The sequence below is a fragment of the Giraffa tippelskirchi genome, chromosome 3 (assembly GCF_054371585.1).
Source record: "Giraffa tippelskirchi isolate mGirTip1 chromosome 3, T2T-mGirTip1v1.2.pri, whole genome shotgun sequence".
Lineage (NCBI taxonomy): Eukaryota > Metazoa > Chordata > Mammalia > Artiodactyla > Giraffidae > Giraffa > Giraffa tippelskirchi.
In genome coordinates, this window is record NC_137277.1 from 50,561,079 (window position 1) to 50,581,437 (window position 20,359).

General features: G+C 40.9%; 1 protein-coding gene and 1 non-coding gene across 21 annotated transcripts in view; both read left to right on the forward strand.

Annotated features, from left to right (window-relative positions):
- LOC145543900 (U6 spliceosomal RNA) lies at positions 1 to 105 on the forward strand. The gene has a single exon (XR_014081145.1). It is a non-coding gene; the product is annotated as a U6 spliceosomal RNA (small nuclear RNA).
- Positions 106 to 2,223: 2,118 nt separating this feature from the next.
- The window catches only part of BCAS3 (BCAS3 microtubule associated cell migration factor), a 611,473-nt gene continuing 593,337 nt past the window's right edge, over positions 2,224 to 20,359 (forward strand). For 13 of the 20 annotated variants that reach the window (XM_081584992.1, XM_081584999.1, XM_081584996.1 and 10 more), the window contains exons 1-4: positions 3,167 to 3,221; positions 4,618 to 4,705; positions 8,484 to 8,538; positions 16,700 to 16,775. In XM_081584992.1, the coding sequence (XP_081441118.1) occupies positions 4,635 to 4,705; positions 8,484 to 8,538; positions 16,700 to 16,775 (202 nt within the window). In that variant the 5' untranslated portion in view covers positions 3,167 to 3,221; positions 4,618 to 4,634. Of the gene's footprint in view, positions 2,643 to 3,166; positions 3,222 to 4,617; positions 4,706 to 8,483; positions 8,539 to 9,901; positions 9,960 to 16,699; positions 16,776 to 20,359 lie in introns of those variants that run through there. The other 7 variants (XM_081584989.1, XM_081584991.1, XM_081584990.1 and 4 more) reach the window with 2 other exon arrangements.

The following is a 20,359-nucleotide window of genomic DNA, read 5'->3' on the forward strand; positions in this document are numbered from 1 at the left end:
GCTTGCTTAGGCAACACATACACTCAAAGTGGAATGATACAGAGGAGATTAGCATAGCCCTTGCACAAGGGTGACATGCAAATTAATGAAGCATTCCATATTTTTCAGTTATTTTATGTATATCTTTGTGTATGCGATGTCTTTGCAAAGATGAAATAGTATAAAACATGATGTAAATTGTACCATTGATACGGAAATAAACAGTACCAGCATTAAACTTTTCAAAGTTTTAAGACTTAAAAAAACATCCTGGGGATTCCCTGGCAATCCAGTGGTTGGGACTCCTTGCTTCCACTGCAGGGAGCACAGGTTCAATCCTTGGTCTAGGAACTAAGATCCCACATGCCAAAAAAAAAATCAATAAAATAAACAGCATAACAAAATAAAACACACCTCCTACCAAACCATCACATTACTAAAAAAAATCTTAGGAGGAGCATAATATTCTTTTTACAATTTACAAAGGATGAAACCAAGTTACAGAAATTCTCCTCCACTAAAAGATGTATGACTTCAACAGGGTTCATCAGATCCATAAAATGTCATCACTCAGTTGCTCAAGCCCAGAACACAGGCAGCATCTTTGATTCTCTCTTTCCCTTCTCTTATACATCCAACCCATTATCAAGTTCTTTCAATTCTGTCTTTCAAAATATTCTGAAATTGATGACTTTTCACCTCTACTGCTTCACTTCTAGCCCCAGTTCTAGATAGCTCTTCCATCTGGTCTCTTGAAATAGCCTCCTTACTTGACCCATTGCTTCCACTCTTGGCCCCTCCCTAAAGACAGTTTATTGTCTGTTTAGTAGGTATAATGGTCTTTTAGACATGTAAGAGTAATCACAACAGTTTCTAGCTGGAAATCTTCCAATAGATTCCCACCCTAGGATAAAACTAAAACTCCTTATAATTCTATACACTATACTCTGTTTGGCCACTGCTTACCTTTCCTAACTAGTCTGCTATCATTTTCTACTTAATCTACTTTGGGGTTTTTTGAACACATTTATTTAGGTATGCTAGATTTTAATTGTGGCATGCAAACGCTTAGTTGCAGCCATATGAACTCTTAGTTGTGGCCTGTGAGATCCAGCTCTCTGACCAGGGGTTGAGCCGGGGGCCCCTGCATTGTGAGCAGAAGTCTCAATCCACTTTGTTTAGCCACACTATTTTTCCCATTCTTCTTCAAAATTCATTCCTTTCTTAAGGCCTTTGTATCTGTTGTTTGGTTTGTCTCAACTGTTTTTCACTCAGAGCTGCTTAAAACCTGCTTCATTGAAATCTTGGTTCAAATGCCATCTCCTTAGAGGCCTTCCTTTCCTACATCACCTAAAATAAGCTATCTCTTATCTCTATTTATCTGGCTTATTTTTTCCCCCATAGCATTTTACACTATTTGAAGTTCCCTCTTTGTCTGTTTATTTCTGTCTTCCTATCAGAGTGCAAATTCTCTGGTTGAAGACAGGCACATTGGTTGATTTATTTATTGCTGTATCTCCAGAGTCTAGAACATGACTGACACTTAGTAGGTGTTCAGATATTTACTGATTGAATGAATTTGTGTTTTTTGTCTCCTTGTTTCTTCCATAACTGAAGAGGAATAGTGAAAGAGTTATGGAGTTTAAAAATGCACATACAATAGTTATTTAGACTGAAACACCTTGTACAAATACTAGTTATTCTACTTGTGATTGTTACCTATTGGTCTCCTCTGGATTTGTCTTTGTTCCTTTTGTGGGTCAGAGACAATATGAGAACAATAATGATTTAATTAACTAACTCTGAATTTTGAACTATCTGTTGTATTCAGGCTTGTTAGGTTAAGGGGAATTCAACAATATGAAAGCCTTAGTCTACTCATGCCTAGGTGGAGTTTAATTTTCCGCCGGAGAAAATAAGATGCCTTAGGGAAATAACCAAAAAAACATTTTCAGAGACAAGTAAGCCAGGGATAGTGGAAGATCAAAAAGAATTCAAAATATTGGGAAAGATTCCTTCCTTACAGGGTTTCATGTAGCAAGCAAATCATGAAAGACTGATGGTACTGGGCATTTGTGTAGTGGAAGAAGATAAATTTTCTCAAAATCTCTCATTAGCCTAACGTTCAAACATTAGGCTGATAAATATCACTTTGGGTGTCCTTTTTCTTTACTGGCGCTAGTTGAGCGTCATAATCAAATGGGCGGTTTCTTGGCTATATCTGTATTTATCTCTCCAGCACCTGATTAACTGCCTATTTCCGGTGAGACTGTTTCTCGACTAAACTTTTTCCTTCTCACTGTGCTAAAACCTTTTTAAAATTTTTACTGTGGTATCAACACCTCTGTTATAAACCCCATGCCTATTAATGATCCATAGTCTCAGGGGACTGCCAGAGGTATTAAATTTGACAGTGCTTATGAAGTGCTTAGGTCTTCAACATAACAATAAATGTTATTATTATAAAAGAAATGTCACTGACGGAATGACACCAGGGAGATCTACATCCGTTCCTTTCGAGAAGTGTAAACAAGTGAGGAAGGAGTCAGGCGTGGTCCACCACCTAGGTCAAACAGACAACATGACAGCCGCACCCCTCATTCAGATCACCACTCCGGCTCCCGGGCGCCCACCGAGGGTATACCAGCCTCGGCTCCCGGAAGGTAAACACATCGAAAAAGGAGGGGCAAAAGGCGGGTTCGGAATGGCTGAGTGGCCAGCGAAAAGTGATTGGCAGCTGCCATGTCCACGTGCTTCGAGCTTCTGACCAGCTGTCGCGAGAATTCGATGTAAACACACCCGTCCTGGTGTCGAGACTGACTGCCAGCCTGCGACGCCCGAGTGAGGGGCACGGGCTTCTGCGGCATGACGCTTTGTGACTGGGCCATGAAGGCGCTGGGCACAGAGAAAAACAGACATGTTTGTAACTCCCCGCCACCTGCCTGCGTTCGCAACCGAACCTGACACCTCGGCTTCACTCGAACTCTACATACTGTTTTGTTTTCCCTCGAGCCCCAGCGGATTGGGTCAATTCAGGAGGCGGGCCCGCCTCTTTCCTACTTGCTGGTTGGCGAAGCTGACCCCTGAGGGCGGTGCCCGGCCGCGGCCGGTGTGCTCCTGGGATTGGCTAGAGAGGTAGTTCCGCTGAGGCGTGGTAGGAAGTGGTAACCGTCAATCACAAGGGGGAGACTCCAAACACTGAGCCTTGAGCTGGAGCGCAGCGTTTACCGGCGGGGCGGCCGGTGAGAGGGCTGGCGGTGCGGTGTGGCTCGGGGGAGGCTGGGCGGGGACCAGGGACCGGCAGCGTGAGGGCAGGGGGTTTGGCTGGCGGGGATTCGGCGAGGAGGGGCTGTGGAGGTCGGAGGGGGAGGGGAGGCAGGGCCAGGGGCCAGAGGGCGGCCGGGGGCAGCGGCGCCTCGGTGTTGGAGGTTAAGTGGGTAGCGCCGCGCTGATGTCTTTCAGGAGAGTGGGGCCTGAGGGGCTGGCGAGGGTCGTTCTCGGGAGACAGGGTCCTTAAGGACAGTTTCTTGGGAGGCTGTGTTTCGAGAAATAAAGGGTGGAATGGAAATGAGAGGGCTGAGAGGCTGGAGGTGAAGGTACCTTCTGAGGAAGGGGTCCCTGGGCTAGCTGGGGCAGAGGGTCTTTTGCTTGTAGCAGATGGGAATCATCTGTGGGCGAGATTTCCATTAAGATGGTAGAATGCTCCTTGCTTAAAAGAGGTGGCTTTAGGGGCTTTCAAGATTAGCTCCAGGCTGTGTGCTGTCTCCTAAGATCTTTCACATTGCTGTCTCTTTTAACCTTAACCAAACGTGTTCCATGCTTTGAAAACCTCCCAAGTGATTCAGATGCTTGTTAGGCATTCAAGAATCAGGATTCAGTGATGGGACTGGAAAGGATAAAGGGCTTCTAATGTCATATAGGTTCTTATTACTTACTTAGACTCTGGTGATTAGGTTACAATAGCAGAGGGGTTAACAGATATGATTTTGAAAATCTTGTTAAATTGTAACCATGCAGTCTCTTTTTAAATATATAATTGACATAAAGTATTAGATTAGTTTCAGGTGTATCCATAATGATTCGATATTTGTATATATTGTGAGATGATCACCACAATAAGACTAGAAAACACCCATTAGGATACATATATAGTCTTACTCATAGATTACCAAAGATCTTAGTTGGAAGATGTTACCTCACTGCTCCATTTGGTCTTAAAATATTGTACTTTGTATATTTTTTATTATCTCATCATTAGAGTTCAGTAAATTCTTTAATTTTGGCTCACAAAGGTAGCACATTTGTTTTTATAAAGTGATCCGGTGCTAGACTTTCCATCCCTTCCTAGTTTATGTTAACAGGAGCTCAGTGGGTCCTACAAAAGTCTTAACTAGTTTTGTGGTTCTGAGGCTTGGTCCAAATAAGAAGACCTCACAGTAATTTGAAAAATACTATTGTCTACTTCTTCCTATTCTGCCCTCTGCCCTTTCAGGTGTAAGAGGAATTGCTGGGAAATTTTCCTATATTTCATGTATTTTTGACAATGAATCTCTAGTGAGCAACCATATATCTTTCTTCCTATCCTGAACAGTAATGATCCTTTTTTTTTTTTTGTCTGTCTTTTCATTCTGGAAACAGGTTTTGTGAATGAAGCAATGGCTACAGACTCCCCCAGAAGACCCAGTCGTTGTACTGGTGGAGTTGTGGTTCGCCCGCAGGCTGTCACGTAAGTGAATTTCAGATGAACCTGATAGGTGAAAGAGAGATTACTCAGAATAGTAACTAACAGTCAGGTTTCTTTCCTGAGCAGTGCTTACTTTTGAAAATCTGTTTAACTTTGGCTTTACAGGATGACAGATATCGTTGATTGCCAAAGCCAAATAAAAGCAATAATTGGAGGGTCAAGTTGATGTGTTTAGCACATTTATAGAGTACATGAAAAACACATGAGTACTGTTTTTTCAAACCTCAGTTTTAACAATTAGTGGGTAATTAAATCAGTTTAGTTGATCAGGACCATTTAAAAAATAAAATATAATAGAAAATATAGTTGGGGGTTAGTATTGTGTTCTGACAAGCACACAGATATATTCATTCACATGTATGTGTATGTTTACTATGTGTGTGTGGATGTGCTCAGTTGTGTCCAACTCTTTGTGACCCTGTAGACTGTATCCCACCTGGCTCCTCTGTCCATGGGATTTTCCTGGCAAGAATACTATATTGTGATGTAAAATATATCACTCTAGGTCTCAGTCAGAAAGTTTCAAAGTCAGTGTCACAGAGAGTACATTTCTATATTTTAAGCATTTTTTGACAAAGCATATTTGTACTTTCTAGGAGCTTATAATCTAATGTATTTTAAGATGTGTGTACTTGTAAGCACTATAATGAATAAAAAAGATGCCAGCAAAACAGCATGAGAATTTAGAGGGAATATTTAGTGGGAATATTTAGTTGGAGTACTTTAGATCTGAAAAGGTTTTGTTAAGAAGCTAACATTTATAATGTACTTTAAAAGTGGAATATAATCTGGGCAGTTAGAATCAAAGGCACATTTTTGGCAAAGGGGATGGAGTGAGCAGATGTGGGAAAGGCAAGCTGTTTTCATAAATAAAATCTTAGGGAAGTTGACATATTTAAAGGAGGTTGGGGTGGACAATCAAGACCCTTGAATAGCTGGCTAAGGAGATGAAATTTGTTTTCTGTCTTTGAAAATGTTCATAAGGGAATTGTAACATTCTGGGTTATTTCCCTTGGACAGTTTAGCATGTTACATAAAGATTGCCTTCGCAGATTAACAAAAATATATACATACTATGATAATTTACCATTAAACTTCCTTTCTTTTCCTCTTGCATTTCCCAGGGCTGTATATTCCTTCACTAACTAAGGACCATGGCAATAGGTTAAGCATATTACTAGCTATGAGTTAGGTACTATTTCAGTCTTCATTTTACAGGTGAGGAAACCAAAGCAGCGAGATACTAATTTTCCTTGATAACAGCCAAGAAAGGAAACCTGGATCAAACCCAGGCAGTTTGTGTCCAGAGTCTGTGTGCTTTATGCACTGTTCTATGCTGCGTCACCATATGGTATTCCACATAGATTGCTTTCATTATGCAACGTGTAATTTTAGTGTTTTTTGGAAGTTCTTCAATGTATTCAGTGTTCTCTTAACAAGTAATGCTTGAGCATCTACTCTGTGCCTAAATATTGACTTATAGATTCTGGAGATAAATATGAGAGAAGGATTCCTTTCTGTAATAGAGTTTACATTCCAGTGGGGGACACAGTCCATAAAGTAATTACAGGCTGTGATCAGTGCCCAGTGTGCTCTGATGGAGAATGACATCGGAGAGTGTGATTTAAAGCTGTCAGGGAGGGCCTCTCTGAGGAGGTAACACTAAGGCTAGAGATCTGAAAGACTGGGAAGAGTTTGAGTAGGAATCCATGGAGAACAAAAGCTGATGTAAACGTCTTGATTCAAAGAAGAGCTTGGTGTGGTCTAGGAATTGAAGTCGCACGTGACTGAAGCAGGCTAAGTAAGGAGAGGGGGAGAAAAATGAGGTTGGAGAGGAAGGCCTAATCAGTTTATGTAGGTATCTAAGGCATATTGCCTTTTTAAAAAATAGGATTTTGGATAACTCATATTGTTTCTTTCAAAAGTAATTTTTCGCATTTCTCTAAAATGAAGTTGATTTGGTGTTTTGAGTAATTTTTTTTTCTTCATTTGCTGATACCCATTTATTTCCCATTTGAAATATCTTCAGGATCCTTAATATGGGCTTCCAGGTGGTTTAGTGGTAAAGAATCTGCCTGCCAATACAGGAGACACAGGAGACGTGGACTCAATCCCTGGGTTGGGAAGATGCCCTTGAGGAGGAAATGGCAACCCACCGAAGTATTCTTGCCTGCAGATATCCTGTGAACAGAGGGTCCTGGTGGCTACAGTCCATGGGGTTGCAAAGAGTTGGACATGACAGCGTGGGTGCACACACACATACAGTGTGCTTAATAGTTTCTTCACTTTTATGCATTTTGATATTTTCCCATGTCTTACCTATGTCAAGAGTTCTGTGAGGATTTCTTAGTAACTCCCAATGCCTGCACCTGTATCAAAACAGATTCATTTTGCTGTACACAGGTAAGGGATTAGGATTAGGTTCATAACCAATTTAAAGAGAAGGTCACTGAATACTGAGTCATCAGCAGTAGTTTTTCTTGCTCTAACTAGGGCATTCTTCTACTCTCACTTAGGAAGATCCTGCTTTAGTAAGTCTTCTGTCGTCACTCTATTGAGTTGACCGAAAAGTTCATTTGAGTTTTTCCATAGTATCGTATGGAAAAACTCAAATGAACTTTTTGGCCAATCCAGTATATCAAAATAAGAGACCATGTGGCCGTAAAAAAGAATGAGATATTGCCATTTGCAGCAATATTGATGGACCTAAAGATCATCATACTGAGTGAAGTAAGCCAGGCAAAGAAAGACAAATCTATGATAGCACTTACTTGTGGAATCTAAAAACAAATACAGACGAACTTGTTTATAATACAGAGACAGACTCACAGATAAAGAAAGCAAACTTATTGTTATCAAAGTGGAAAGAGAAGGGGAGGGATAAGCTAGGAGTATGGGATTAACAGATATACACTAGTAGACATAAAGTAAACAATAAGGATTTACTGTATAGCTCAGGGAACTATATACAATACCTTATAATAACCTATAATGGAAAAGAATTGGGAAAAAATACAAAACTGAATCACTTTGCTCTCTACACCTGAAACTTACACAATATTTTGATTCAACTATGAAGTGAAGTGAAGTGAAAGTCACTCAATTGTGTCTGATTCTTCGCGACCCCATGGACTGTACAGTCCATAGAATTCTCCAGGCCAGAATACTGGAGTGGTAGCCTTTCCCTTCTTCAGGCGATCTTCCCGACCCAGGGATCGAACCCAGGTCTCCCACATGGCAGGCAGATTCTTCAGCAGCTGAGCCTCCAGGGAAGCTACTCTTTGCGACCTAGTGTTCTGGAATTCTCCAGGCCAGAATACTGGAATGGGTAGCCTTTCCCTTCTCCAGGGTATCTTCCCAACTCAGGAATTGAACTGGGGGTCTACTTCAATTTAAAAAAATGGAGGGACTTCCCTGGTGATCCAGTGGTTAAGACTCTTTGCTTCCACTGCAGGGGGCATGGGTTTGATCTCTGATCGGGGAACTGAAATCCTGCATGCCATGTGGCAAAGCAAAAAAAAAAAAAGGAGCATGACTTTTAAGAAGAGTTAATTTTTGAAAGAAATTTAAAGCTCATTTGCGTTTAAAAACATATTCAGAGAAATGAAGAAAGAAAGTTATCAGAATTACCAGGTGATGAAAGTTGTTTTTTTCTTTTTTAAGTATTATGAATAACTTTCTTAGAGCTTGTAGAAAGAGCTTTTCCATGTTTTATATTTAGCTGTCATGTTAAATTTTCTCCATCTCATCCCCTTTTCAGGGAGCAGTCCTACATGGAAAGTGTCGTGACTTTTCTGCAAGATGTTGTGCCTCAGGTAAGTATCTCTGTGGTTTTGGAAACAGCATGTCTTACTCTTGGCCAGGAAAGTTCTGAAATATTCTGTTCCGTGAGTTTGACACCAGTGTCATCAACTTAAGAAAGACTTTTGATGTTTTAGCATCGCGAGCACAGGTAGTGTGGAACTATTCCTGCTATTACTATTAGATGTGCCTTAGTTTTGTGCTGATGTTGTCATAATTATGTTTCTTTAGGATTTGATTTCCTAAGAGGAATCAAGGGGAGGTACTAGTTGAGAGATGGGGCTTGGGACTGCCTATTTGGGTTCTGTTTCCAAAATCTTTCTCTTGTCTTAGTTAAATATTGCCTGTTGAAAGTGAAATAAGCAATATGTGCTTTGCATTTGGTTAATGAGATATTTTATTAACCAAATACTGAGTGCAGATCTGTATCACTCTCATATTGAAGAGTAGTCTTATGCCAGTTAGAGCTTGCCTTGTTACTCTAGGGCTTCCCTGGTGGCTCAGACATTAAAGAACCTGCTTGCAGTGCAGGAGACCTGGGTTTGATCCTGGGTCAGGATCCCCTAGAGAAGGGAATGGCTACCCACTCCAGTATTCTTGCCTGGAGAATTCTGTGCACAGAGGAGGCTGGAGGGCTACAGTCCATGGGGTTGCAAAGAGTCGGACACAACTGAGTGACCAACAGTTTGTTACTCTAAGAGAGTAACTTTACTGTTTGCTCTGTAATTGGGAGAATAAAGAATGAGAGCAACTCTCCTGGGATCATCTCTAGTGCACCGTCACCCAGACTTCAATTAACATAGGGAACACTTGGCACACTTGTTAAAGATAATAATTTCCAGGCCCATTTCCCAGTGAGTTTGTCTTAGGGGAACTGAGACGGCCTCCAGTAACTTGTGTCTCTAGGAAGAATCTCAGGTGATTCTTGGGAAACAGTATCTTTGGGAAGTTGCTGGTTAGTGGAGTTCCTAAAGGGGAAGGGTTCTGGTTTTCTCTGGTGCCGTCAGTGTTCCGACTGCCATGATATCTGTAATTGCAGTGATGAAAAAGGGCATTCATAAATTCAGTGTCCCAGCTTTAGGAGAAGGTCCTGGAAAAGCCTAAAATCCAGATTTCAATTGTATTACACCAATTGTATTCTTCAAATAAGGGAAAATATTAAGGTATATTTGGTGTTCCTTTATTATATTCAGTCAACTTTGATGAAAATAGGTCATGATGGCAAGATCTCTGGGGCCTGTAAGGCAAAATAAATGCTTTCTTTTCTTGAGGAACTTGGTTAAGTAGGGAAGTCAATGGCTTGAAACAGTCAGAGGTAGTAGTAACATATCACTAAGTGTTACACCTGGTAGTAACAGCTGAATATTTAATTCTCAGGGAATACACAGCAGAGGAAGAGGAAAAGAGTCACGTTCCAAAGGACATTGGAAGTGGGGTCAGTTGAAATGAATGGAAATGTGATGGTGAAGGAAACTGCCCAGGGTATGGTGGGCAGCAGAGTTGCTGTGGCTGTAGAGACTCTTGTATAGCCCAGGCTTAGAGAGTGATCAGGGCCAAAATCCAGCTTGGTCTTCTACAAACTGTACCTTTCTCTTAACCCCTGAGCCTTGATATGAGGCTTGTTCTAAGGAAGGAGCATTTGAACATCTTGATAATCTGCCTTCCCATTAGAGTGCCCCTTTATAAAATTTTTCAAAGGCACCTTTTGTGCTTGTGGAAACCCTGTGTAGGCAAGCAGTTTTTTGTCAGCTGCAAGAGAGAGGCTGCGATCAGAGGCTTTGAGGGACTAGTTGGAGAGTTTTCTAGAGAAACAAGAATACTAGATTGAGCAATAGATTGAAAATAGGGGACTGCTAAAACTGATTGGGTTTTAGCCAAGAGTGTTATGATGGTGCAAGGTGGAAGATTAGCTTAGTTTTTATGAGGATTATACATCATGAAGGGGATAAGCTATGCAATTGACTGTGAAGATTGGGATCAGAGTTAGGTATCTGTGGAAGTAAAGTTGTAGTTATGGATCTAAGAAATAGAATAGTCATTTAAGAAGTTTACATTGTGTGAGTCATTATTCTAGTGACTAGGGAAAGAAAGCAAAAATTCAGGCAGCAGACTTTACTTAACCAGGTGCTCACGGTCAGGTGCTGTGTTAAGGGATACTCAGTGCCTATCCTAAAGGCTTCATAGTCTAGGGACTTCCCTGGTGGTCCAGTGGTGAAAATTCCATGCTTCCAATGCAGGGGGCCTGGGTTCTATCCCTGGTCAGGGAACGATCCCACATGCTGCAGCTGAGTTTATATTCTTCACCTAAAGATCCCATGTGCCACAACTAAGACCTGGAGCAGCCAAATTAAAAAAAAAAAGCTTCTTAGTCTTGTGCAGTAGTCAGGCAGACCCTTTCTTTAAAGGGCCAGAGAAGTTTTGCAGCTCATACAGTCTTTGCTGCAACTGCTCAGCACTGCATTTTACATAAAAGAAAGGGTATGGCTGTATTAAAATAAAGCTTGACTTATGAACAAAGGTTGTTTAGTCACTAAGTCGTGTCCTACTCTTTTGACACCTCATGGACTGTAGCCTACCAGGCATCTCTGTCCATGGGATTTTCCAGGCAAGAATACTGGAGTGGGGTGTGATTTCCTTCTCCAGTAAACACAGGTGGTAGACCAGATTTGATGACCCATGGTCCCTTTTTTCCACATTTGATCCAGAATAGAATGGGAAAGACTAGAGATCTCTTTAAGAAAATTAGAGTTACCAAGGTAACATTTCATACAAAGATAGGCCCAATAAAGGACAAAAATGGCAAGGACCTAACAGAAGCAGAAGATGTTAAGAAAAGGTGGCAAGAATACACAGAAAAACTGTACAAAAAAGTTTGTAATGACCGAGTTAACCGTGATGATATGATCACTCACATAGAGCCAGACATCCTGGAGTGTGAAATCAGGTGGGCCTTAGAAAGATTTACTACAAACAAAGCTAGTGGAGGTGATGGAACTCTAGCTGAGCTATTTCAGATCTTAAAAGATGATGCTGTCAAAGTGATGCACCCATTATGCCAGCAAATTTGGAAAACTCAGCAGTGGCCATAGGACAGGAAAAGGTCAGTTTTCATTCCAGTCCCAAAGAAAAGTAATGCCAAATAATCAAATTACCCCACAACTGCACTCATTTCACAGGCTAGCAAGGTAATGCTGAAAATGCTTCAAGCTCGGCTTCAACAGTATGTGAACTGAGAACTTCCAGATACACAACCTGAATTTAGAAAAGGCAAAGGAGCAAGAGATCAAATTGCCAACATGCACAGGATCGTAGAAAAAGAAATGGAATTAAAAAAAAAATCTACCTCTGTGTCATTAACTATGCTAAAGCCTTTGACTGTGTGGATCACAACAAACTGTGTAATATTCTTAAAGAGATGGGAATATTAGACCACCTTACCTGCCTCCTGAGAAACCTGTATGCAAGGACAAGAAGCAACAGTTAGAAGTGAACATGAAACAAAGGACTGGTTCCAAATTGGAAAGGGAGTACGTCAAGGCTGTATATTGTCACCCTGTTTATTTAACTTATATGCAGAGTACTTCATGTGAAATGCTGGACTGGATGAATCACAAGCTGGAATCAAGATTGCTGGGAGAAATAACAACCTCAGATATGCAGATGATACCACTTTAATGGCAGAAAATGAAGAGGAACTAAGGAGCCTCTTGATGAAGGTGAAAAAAGAGAGTGAAAAAGCTGGCTTAAATCTCTACATTCAAAAAACGAAGATCATGGCATCTGATTCCATCACTTTGTGACAAATAAATGGGGGATATGTGGAAAAGTGTCAGATTTCATTTTCTTGGGCTCCAAAATCACTGCAGACAGTGACTGCAACCACAAAATTAAATGACGCTGACTCCTTGGAAGAACAGCTATGTCAAACCTATACAGTGTTTTAAACAGCTGGAGACATCACTTTGCTGACTAAGGTCTGTCTAGTCAAAGCTGTGTTTTTTTCAGTAGTCATGTATGGATGTGAGAGTTGGACCATAAAGAAGACTGAGTGCTGAAGAATTGATACATTCGAACTATGGTGCTGGAGAAGACTCTTGAGAGTCCCTTGGATTGCAAGGAGATCAAACCAGTCAATTTAAAGGAAATCAGTCCTAAATATTCATTGGAAGGACTGATGCTGAAGTTCCAATACTTTGGCCACCTGATGCAAAGAGCTGACTCATTGGAAAATACCCTGATACTGGGAAAAATTGAGGGCAAGAGGAGAATGGGACAACAGAGGATGAGATAGTTGGATGGCATCACTGACTCAATGGGTACGAGTTTGAGGAAACTCGGGGAGATAGTGATGGACAGAGAAGCCTGCCTTGCTGCAGTTCATGGGGTCACAAAGAGTCAGACACAACTTAGCGACTGAACAACAACAACAAATCCAGACTCTGCCATTTTGCATTCAGCCACTTGGAAAATGATACATCTTTGCTGAGGTTATGTTCCAACTCCTGCTTTATCCTGGAAATCACTGAATTCATGGAGCCTGAAAATTATTCTCTGGGTTTCCAAATATCCCTAAAAGGGAGAAAATGTGTTGTCAGACTTATATCAGCTTCTTCAGCTCTCACAGATAGTGTGAATTCCTGCTGTGTTTAACAGATATCATTGATGGCTGGTAGAGGCCCTAAGCTGCGCCCTTTGATTTAATAATTGTACTTAGGAAAAATTACTAAAAAATTCTCAGAAAAATAAAGTTACAGCCTAGAACTTTTCAGTGAGAAATTTTGACAATTTACAGTGTGAAAAATTTTAACCACAGGACTTCCCTGGTGGTCCAGTGGCTAAGACTCTGTGCTCCCAATGTAGGGGGCCAGGGGCCAGCGTTAGATCCCTGGTCAGGGGACCAGATCCCACCTGCTGCAACAAAGACCCAGTGGAGCCAAATCAATCAATCAATAAAATTGTAGCCTGCCCAAATGTCAGTAATGGTCAAGCAAATTATATGTGGTCTCTGTAGAATAATTTGCTTAATTAAAATTAATACTTTTGACAAAGAGCATGCAGTGGAAGTTATTTTCTCTCCAGTGAAAAAACAACACACCTACAGTGATTGTTGCTGTGTTTTTTTAAATTCAGTAATAACTCTGTGCTTATGAATGTGTATATGTTTTAGAAACCAGATAAGGAATAGAAGGAGAAATAACAAGTCCTGTATCAGTAATGGGATGAAAGCTTCAAGTCTAAATAAGAGAGCAATGCTGTTGGATCGTGACTGAAGGAGGGCTAAAAATCAGTGCTGGGGGAGAAATTGTGTGGCAGTACACTGACCTCCAGTAAGATAGCAGATAAACCTGAATGGGGGCCTTCCCTGGTGGCATAGTGGATAGGAAGCTGCCTACCAATTCAGGGGACACCAGTTCGATCCCTGGTCTGGGAAGATCCCACATGCAGTGGAGCAACTGAGCCCATTCACAGCTGCTGAAGCCTGCACTCTCTGGGGGCCTCCAGCCACAACGATTGAAGCCCGTGTGCCTAGAGCCTGTGCTCCGCAGCAAGAGAAGCCGCTGCAGCAAGAAGCCTGTGTCCTGCAACTAGAGAGTAGCACCACTGTCCACAACTAGAGAAAGCCTGTGTGCAGCAATGAAGACCCAGTGGAGCCAAATAAATAAAGAAGTGTGTACATATCAGAAAAAAAAAAAAAGAAAAAGCCTGAATCAGCACCCAGTGAGTCTGTGCTTCACTGACAGTAAAATACTCAAACATGAATAAAGGATATCATCGAAAGCTGGGAGGCAAAATGACATGATGTCACATGCCTTCTAGATGCCAACCTGCAGGAAGGCACACAAGATGCTTCAGTCAGCTTCATAGAATTTTCTCAAAAATGCTTAGTAAAGAGCAGTATGTCTCCCGAGGAGAGATGAAAACCAGAAGACGTAGCAAAAGTATGCAAGCCTTGTGAAAGTCTTGTTTCTCCCCGAAGGGGAAAGAGAAGTCTTAAGAATCCCAATCCACTGAAAAGCCTCTTTTAACCTTGTTTCACACTGCATGTTGGCCACTGAGCACAGTGCAAATGTTGCAGAGGAATTGGGAGAATGTTGATTAAGGAGGTGATAAGCTGCCTTAAGGGTTCCCCGGTGGCTCAGCAGTAAAGAGTTTGCCTGCAGTGCAGGAGAGGTGGATTCAATCCCTGGTTGGGGAAGATCCCCTGGAGGAGGAAACGGCAATCCACTCCAGTATTCTTGCCTGGAGAATCCCATGGACAGAGGAGCCTGGTGGGCTACAGTTCATAGGTTTGCAACGAAACTGAAGTGACTTGGTGTGCACGCACACACAAGCAGCCTTATGCTAAATGGAAGAAGGTTTGGAAATGTATTATTGCTTTACCAGATTAATGGAGAGCCTGACATAGGGAAAAAGGGGTGGTCCTAAATGCAATGTGATATCCTAGGTTGAGTCCTGGAGCAGAGAAGGGACATTAGTGGAAAAACTGCTGAGATCCCAGTAACGACTGGGGCTTAGTTAGTAGTAATGCACCCATGTTTGTCACTGGTTTTGACAGAGGTACCATGGTAAGGTAAGATTTGGTTAGATTAGATAGTTAATAGTAGATGAAATTGGTTGACTGGTGTATGAGAACTTTTGGTGCTATGTTTAATAATCTAAAATTATTCCCAGATGAGAACTTTATTTTTAATAGGAAAGTTTTTTTTTTTAAAAGATGATTTATTTTTGGCTGCACTGAGGCTTAGTTGCCCCTGCAGCATGTGAGATCTTAGTTCCCAGGGATCGAACCTGTATCTCCTGCATTGTTGGAAGGTGGATTCTCAACCACTGGACACCCAGGGAATTTCCAAGGAGAGTTTTCAAGGGTAAGAGAGCAAGACAGAGGAAGAAAAGGAAGAAGATGAGGATGAGATGGTTGAAGATAAAATAGATGAATTAGTTGGTTCTAGTACAGATTTTCCTTTTCTCCAAAGGAATTAATTGTACTATACATATCTCAGGTTGTTGTTTTTTTTTTTTAAACAAAGACAATTGAAATCACATTAATGTGTAAGATAACATTTTCTCTTTGTTTAATAAACCTACTATTAAAATGATCCTGTCTTTTAGTAATATTTTTAGTGGCCATTAGCATTGTGTAGTACAGAAAAAGGCCATAAAGTGACATGGAAATTTAAAGCAAGTCGTGTGTAACACAGATTATATATAGGATAGTAGTTTTTGTAAGCTTTCAATGCAGTTTATATTAAATAGCTTCTGTGAACTGAGTATCACTTTATAACTGAAAATGTTGCAGCTTTCTGTTGACATCCTCAGTGCTTGCAAGTATATACAAACTAGAAAATCTACATACTTTTAAATAAAAGCATTTGCTTTGTGGAAAGATGACTCCCTTTGCATACTGCTGGGAGACTTCCCTGGCGGTCCAGTGTTTAGGGCTTCACCTTCCAGTGCGGGTTCAATCCCTGGTCAGGGAGCTAAGATCGCACATACCTCACAACCAAAAAACCAAAAGATAAAGCAGAAACAGTATTGTAACAAATTCAATAGAAACTTTAAAAATGCTTCACTTTAAAAAGAATGCTGGTGGATACTGTTGATACGCTCACAGTGACTTCACAGTAGTTTATGCTTATCGTTGTGACCCTTGTGGGCTTGCAAGAAAGCTTATAGGTTGGGTCTAGAGGCCAGATAAGAGACTGAAAAAGTAATATGTTTTTTCCATCTCCAACTCTGGCCAGCGCTCTCCACCTGGAACTGGTGGTTAGCAGGAAGTAATGATCTTGACAATTTTAGATAGAGTATAATTGCCTGATCATAAACACTTAGAAACTAAATTGATATGTGTGGTGGTGTGGTTTATTTCTTCAGCTTTATTTGTTGACCAGTATGGGAGATTAGTTTTTTGAGTGTCTTTGAATTATAGTGACACTTCCAGTAGACTCTGATCATTGTATTTTAGGTTTCTGCAGTTCTTAGGCTAAAAACCCTTTTCTGACCAAGATTATAGACTCCTGGATAGCTTTCTTTGAAAATAAAAATATTACAAAATGTACCAGTTCTCAAGATGTAGGATTGGTGAGATTGGAGGGATTCAATTACTCTTTGTTTTGAACATGAGTAGTATTCGTGCTATAAAACATTTTCATTCAAATGTTTCTGTTTACTATACAGGCTTACAGTGGAACACCTCTAACAGAAGAAAAGGAGAAAATAGTCTGGGTCAGATTTGAAAATGCAGATTTAAATGGTATGCTTTTAACTTTTGGGGGGTCATATGAATTAAATGTTTGAGGTTGACCTGATTCCAAAAAGAGAACCCTTACCTTTTGTCAGGTTACTTTCTCTTAAAATGACTTTTTAGTTTTCAAAAAACATGTATTTTTAATTTAAAAGTAATATTCAACTATAGAAACTTGATTAGAATTAATATTGTATTGTACAAGTCTTAGAGTCAATGTACATGTAGTACCTGGCCTTAAACTTTAAGTCCATGTAAGAACAATTTCATAGAAAAAAAGTTTTTCTAATTCAAGTTTGGTCAGTTGTATGGAATTTATAACTGCACAATAATAATTAGTGTTGAACTTTTTAGACTTTCAATATTTTTCTGGACTTCCCTGGTGGTCCAGTGGCTAAGACTCTGTGCTCCCAATGCAGGGGCCTCAGATTCAATCCCTGCTTGGGGAGCTAGATCCCACACACTGCAACTAAGGGTTCGAGTGTCACAGCTGAAGATCCTGCATGCTGCAAGCAAGGCTTGGTGGTGGTGGTAGTTGGTTTAGTTGCTAAGTCGTGTCCGACTCTTGCGACCCCATGGACTGTAGCCCGCCAGGCTTTTCTGTCCATGGGGTTTTCCAGGCAAGAATACTGGAGTGGGGTGCCATTTCCTTCTCCAAGGGATCTTCCCAATCCAGGAATCGAACCCAGGCCTCGTGCATTGCAGGCAGATTCTTTACCGACTGAGCTATGAGGGAAGCCCAGGATTGGTGTGGCCAAATAAATAAAAAAAATGGAAATTATTTTTTTAAAACATTATATTCCTGAGCAGAATTTATGCCAGTCCAAGGCCTGTTTGTTCTCAGACACCTTCCTTCCATGTCATTGCTCCTTCCTGCTCCCTCTTGCAAAGGGCTGCTCCTTGTCTGTTTTCTGGCTGAGTTTGGGAGGCACTGATAGGAGATTGAAGGGGAGGATGGGAGAAAGGGAGACTATTATTCCCTCTCCCTTGCTGTTGGCAGCTGCATTTCCTCCGTGCTTCTCTCTTCCCCTGGGCAGCTCCGCTCGTGTTTCTGTGGGGTGACCCCAGCACCCTGCTTTCCTCCCTGTCTTCCTAGCTTAGTTGTGGTATTGGCTTCCTGTTGTTGCTAATTCAGTAGGCCACCATCTGTGTAACCAGTTGTCTGTATTAAGTTCCCAATTATGAATACATTGAGTTGTTTTCATTTCCTAGTTGGACACTGATGGGTACCTTACTCTTGAGTCTTTGTCTCCTCTGAGACGTTTAAGATTCCGCATTTTCTTTTAAAAACTACTGTCCAGAATGCGGGAGGCTGTCACTTCCGCAAATCAGTTTCTTTTGGATTTGGATTCTCTGTCAGGTGGTTTGTTTAAATGGCAGCTTGTTATGCCTTCTGTGGAGAATAACGCATTCATTTGTATAGGTGATTATTTATGATATATAACCTTTTCCTACAGTATTTCTCTCTGAAAGCTTTTTATATTTAAAATTTCCTTTCTCTTCATGACTGTCAAATTTCCTTGTTACTAGTATATTCTTCCTTTTCTTTCTTTTTTTCCCTTCTTTATTAAGAACTGCTTATGTTTTGTCATCTTTTGTTTCCTGTCACCATTTCCTCATGAATTCAGACTTTTTTCTCTTCTGCAAGTGTATTTGTTTTGTGGATGTCAGAATGTATTAGAGGACTTTCTTGATTTAATAAGAAAGGAAATGTGGTCATGGTCTTGAAAATATTAGATAATAGCAAAAAATTATAAAGCATACACAGAATGTTAAAAATAATTGATTTTTAAAAGGTTTATATCAGCAGTAAAATGACTTAAAAAAAATCACATAATTGGGACGTTCCTGGCAGTCTAGTGGTTAGAGCTGTGCACTCTCACTGCCTGGGGCCCAGATTCAATCCCGGGTCAGGGAACTAAAATCTTACAAGCCTCATGGCATGGTCAAAAAAAAAAAATTCACAAAATTAACTTTGTAAAGCCTTTGCATTATTGAAGTGCAGTGCATTTGTAGATGAACTTATAATGGTTGTCCTTAAGAGTATCCTGTATCTTAGTTCATTTATTAAACTTTCAAATACTTTAGCATGCTCCCATATCCTTCGGTCTCTCCTTTCTATATCATATTGATAGTGTATGAAATTTTGTCCTGGATTTTTATGGATATTCTTTTTATCATTTCTGGCCCTGGGGGTGTGTGTGCATGTGCACGCATGTATGTGTGTGTTTTAAAGCCATAGATACTTGAACCTCCTTAACTTCCCCAGTCTCTTATAGCATTTCTTGGATTTGTCTCTTATTTGTGTTCTTTCTTTAGGAATGTTTTATTTAGGTGTTTGTGTGGCAGGCCTTCTGAGATATTTACAATTGAAAGAAAATTCAGCATGGGAAAGAAAAAGTAGGGTTCACGGCTTCAAGTCGAGCATCTCTCTGAAGAAGGCCGTGGTGTGTGTGTGTGTGTGTGTGCGTGTGCGTGTGCGTGTGCGTGTGCTGAGTTGCTTCAGTTATATCCCACTCTTTCAGACCTTAAGGCTCCTCTGTCCATGGGATTCTCCAGGCAAGAATACTGGAGTGGGTTGCCATGCCCTTTTCCAGGGGATCTTCCTGACCCACAGTTTGAACCCGCGTCTCTTACATCTCTGGCATTAGGCAGGCAGGTTCTTTACCAATAGCTCTACCACTTTTCCATTGCATTAGAGATTCTTGAGCAGCCAACTTGCCCTTCCCTGGTTTTATCTTCCACAGCTGGGATGCAATTCCTTGATCATTGCCTTTTGTCTTTCATGACATCTTGAGACAGTGGAGAGGCTTCTTCTGGCTGCAGCCATAGTAGCTTAGCAGCCTGTTTCTTTGTAGAGCAGTTGGGCACCCAGAGATTGTATTAGGTATTTAGGCTTCTCTTTGCTAGACTTGGAGTTTTTTCTGGCAAAACAATTTAGAAGTCTCTTACCTGTCCATAGATTTAAGTTATTTTATAATATTAGTGAAACTCTATTAGCTGTTAATTTAAAACTTGCAATCCTTGAATTGAACTGTGCTCTGGTGATTCCTTTCTGTTTATTCCAGCAGGCCTGAGAACTCTGCTTTTCTGCATGAAATTATTAAGTGGTGCCACTTGGCCCCTTTCCACAGGGTTGCAGCCCATTTGATTATGGGCTTATCAGAGTTGGGGGTGGAGTAGGTAACAACTTAGATACTTCTGAGGAATCTGGGTTATTGGGATTCTCCTTTCCTGAATCCTTTTAGATATCTCCGTCCCTAATCTGGTTTGGTGTCCAGTGGAGACTGCGACTGTTGGGGTTTAATAGAAAGGAGGATTAAGGCCGTTTGTGTCATAGTTATCGTTTTGTTTCTGCTTTCAGGCAGTCTCGTTTATACCCAAGATTGTTTTTCTTGAGGCACTCACTGTACTGAAAAAGGTATAAGAAGTAGCCAAAGCAGGTTAATATCCTGACATTTTCTGTCACATTCTCTAAAAGGAGAGCATGTAGTGTGAGTCCCAAAACACATCAGGTTTAATCAGCTGGTTTGCACCAGTATAAGAACTGCCAGCTTTCTAGCCTGTGCGGGGTAATTCTTACAATCCTGAGT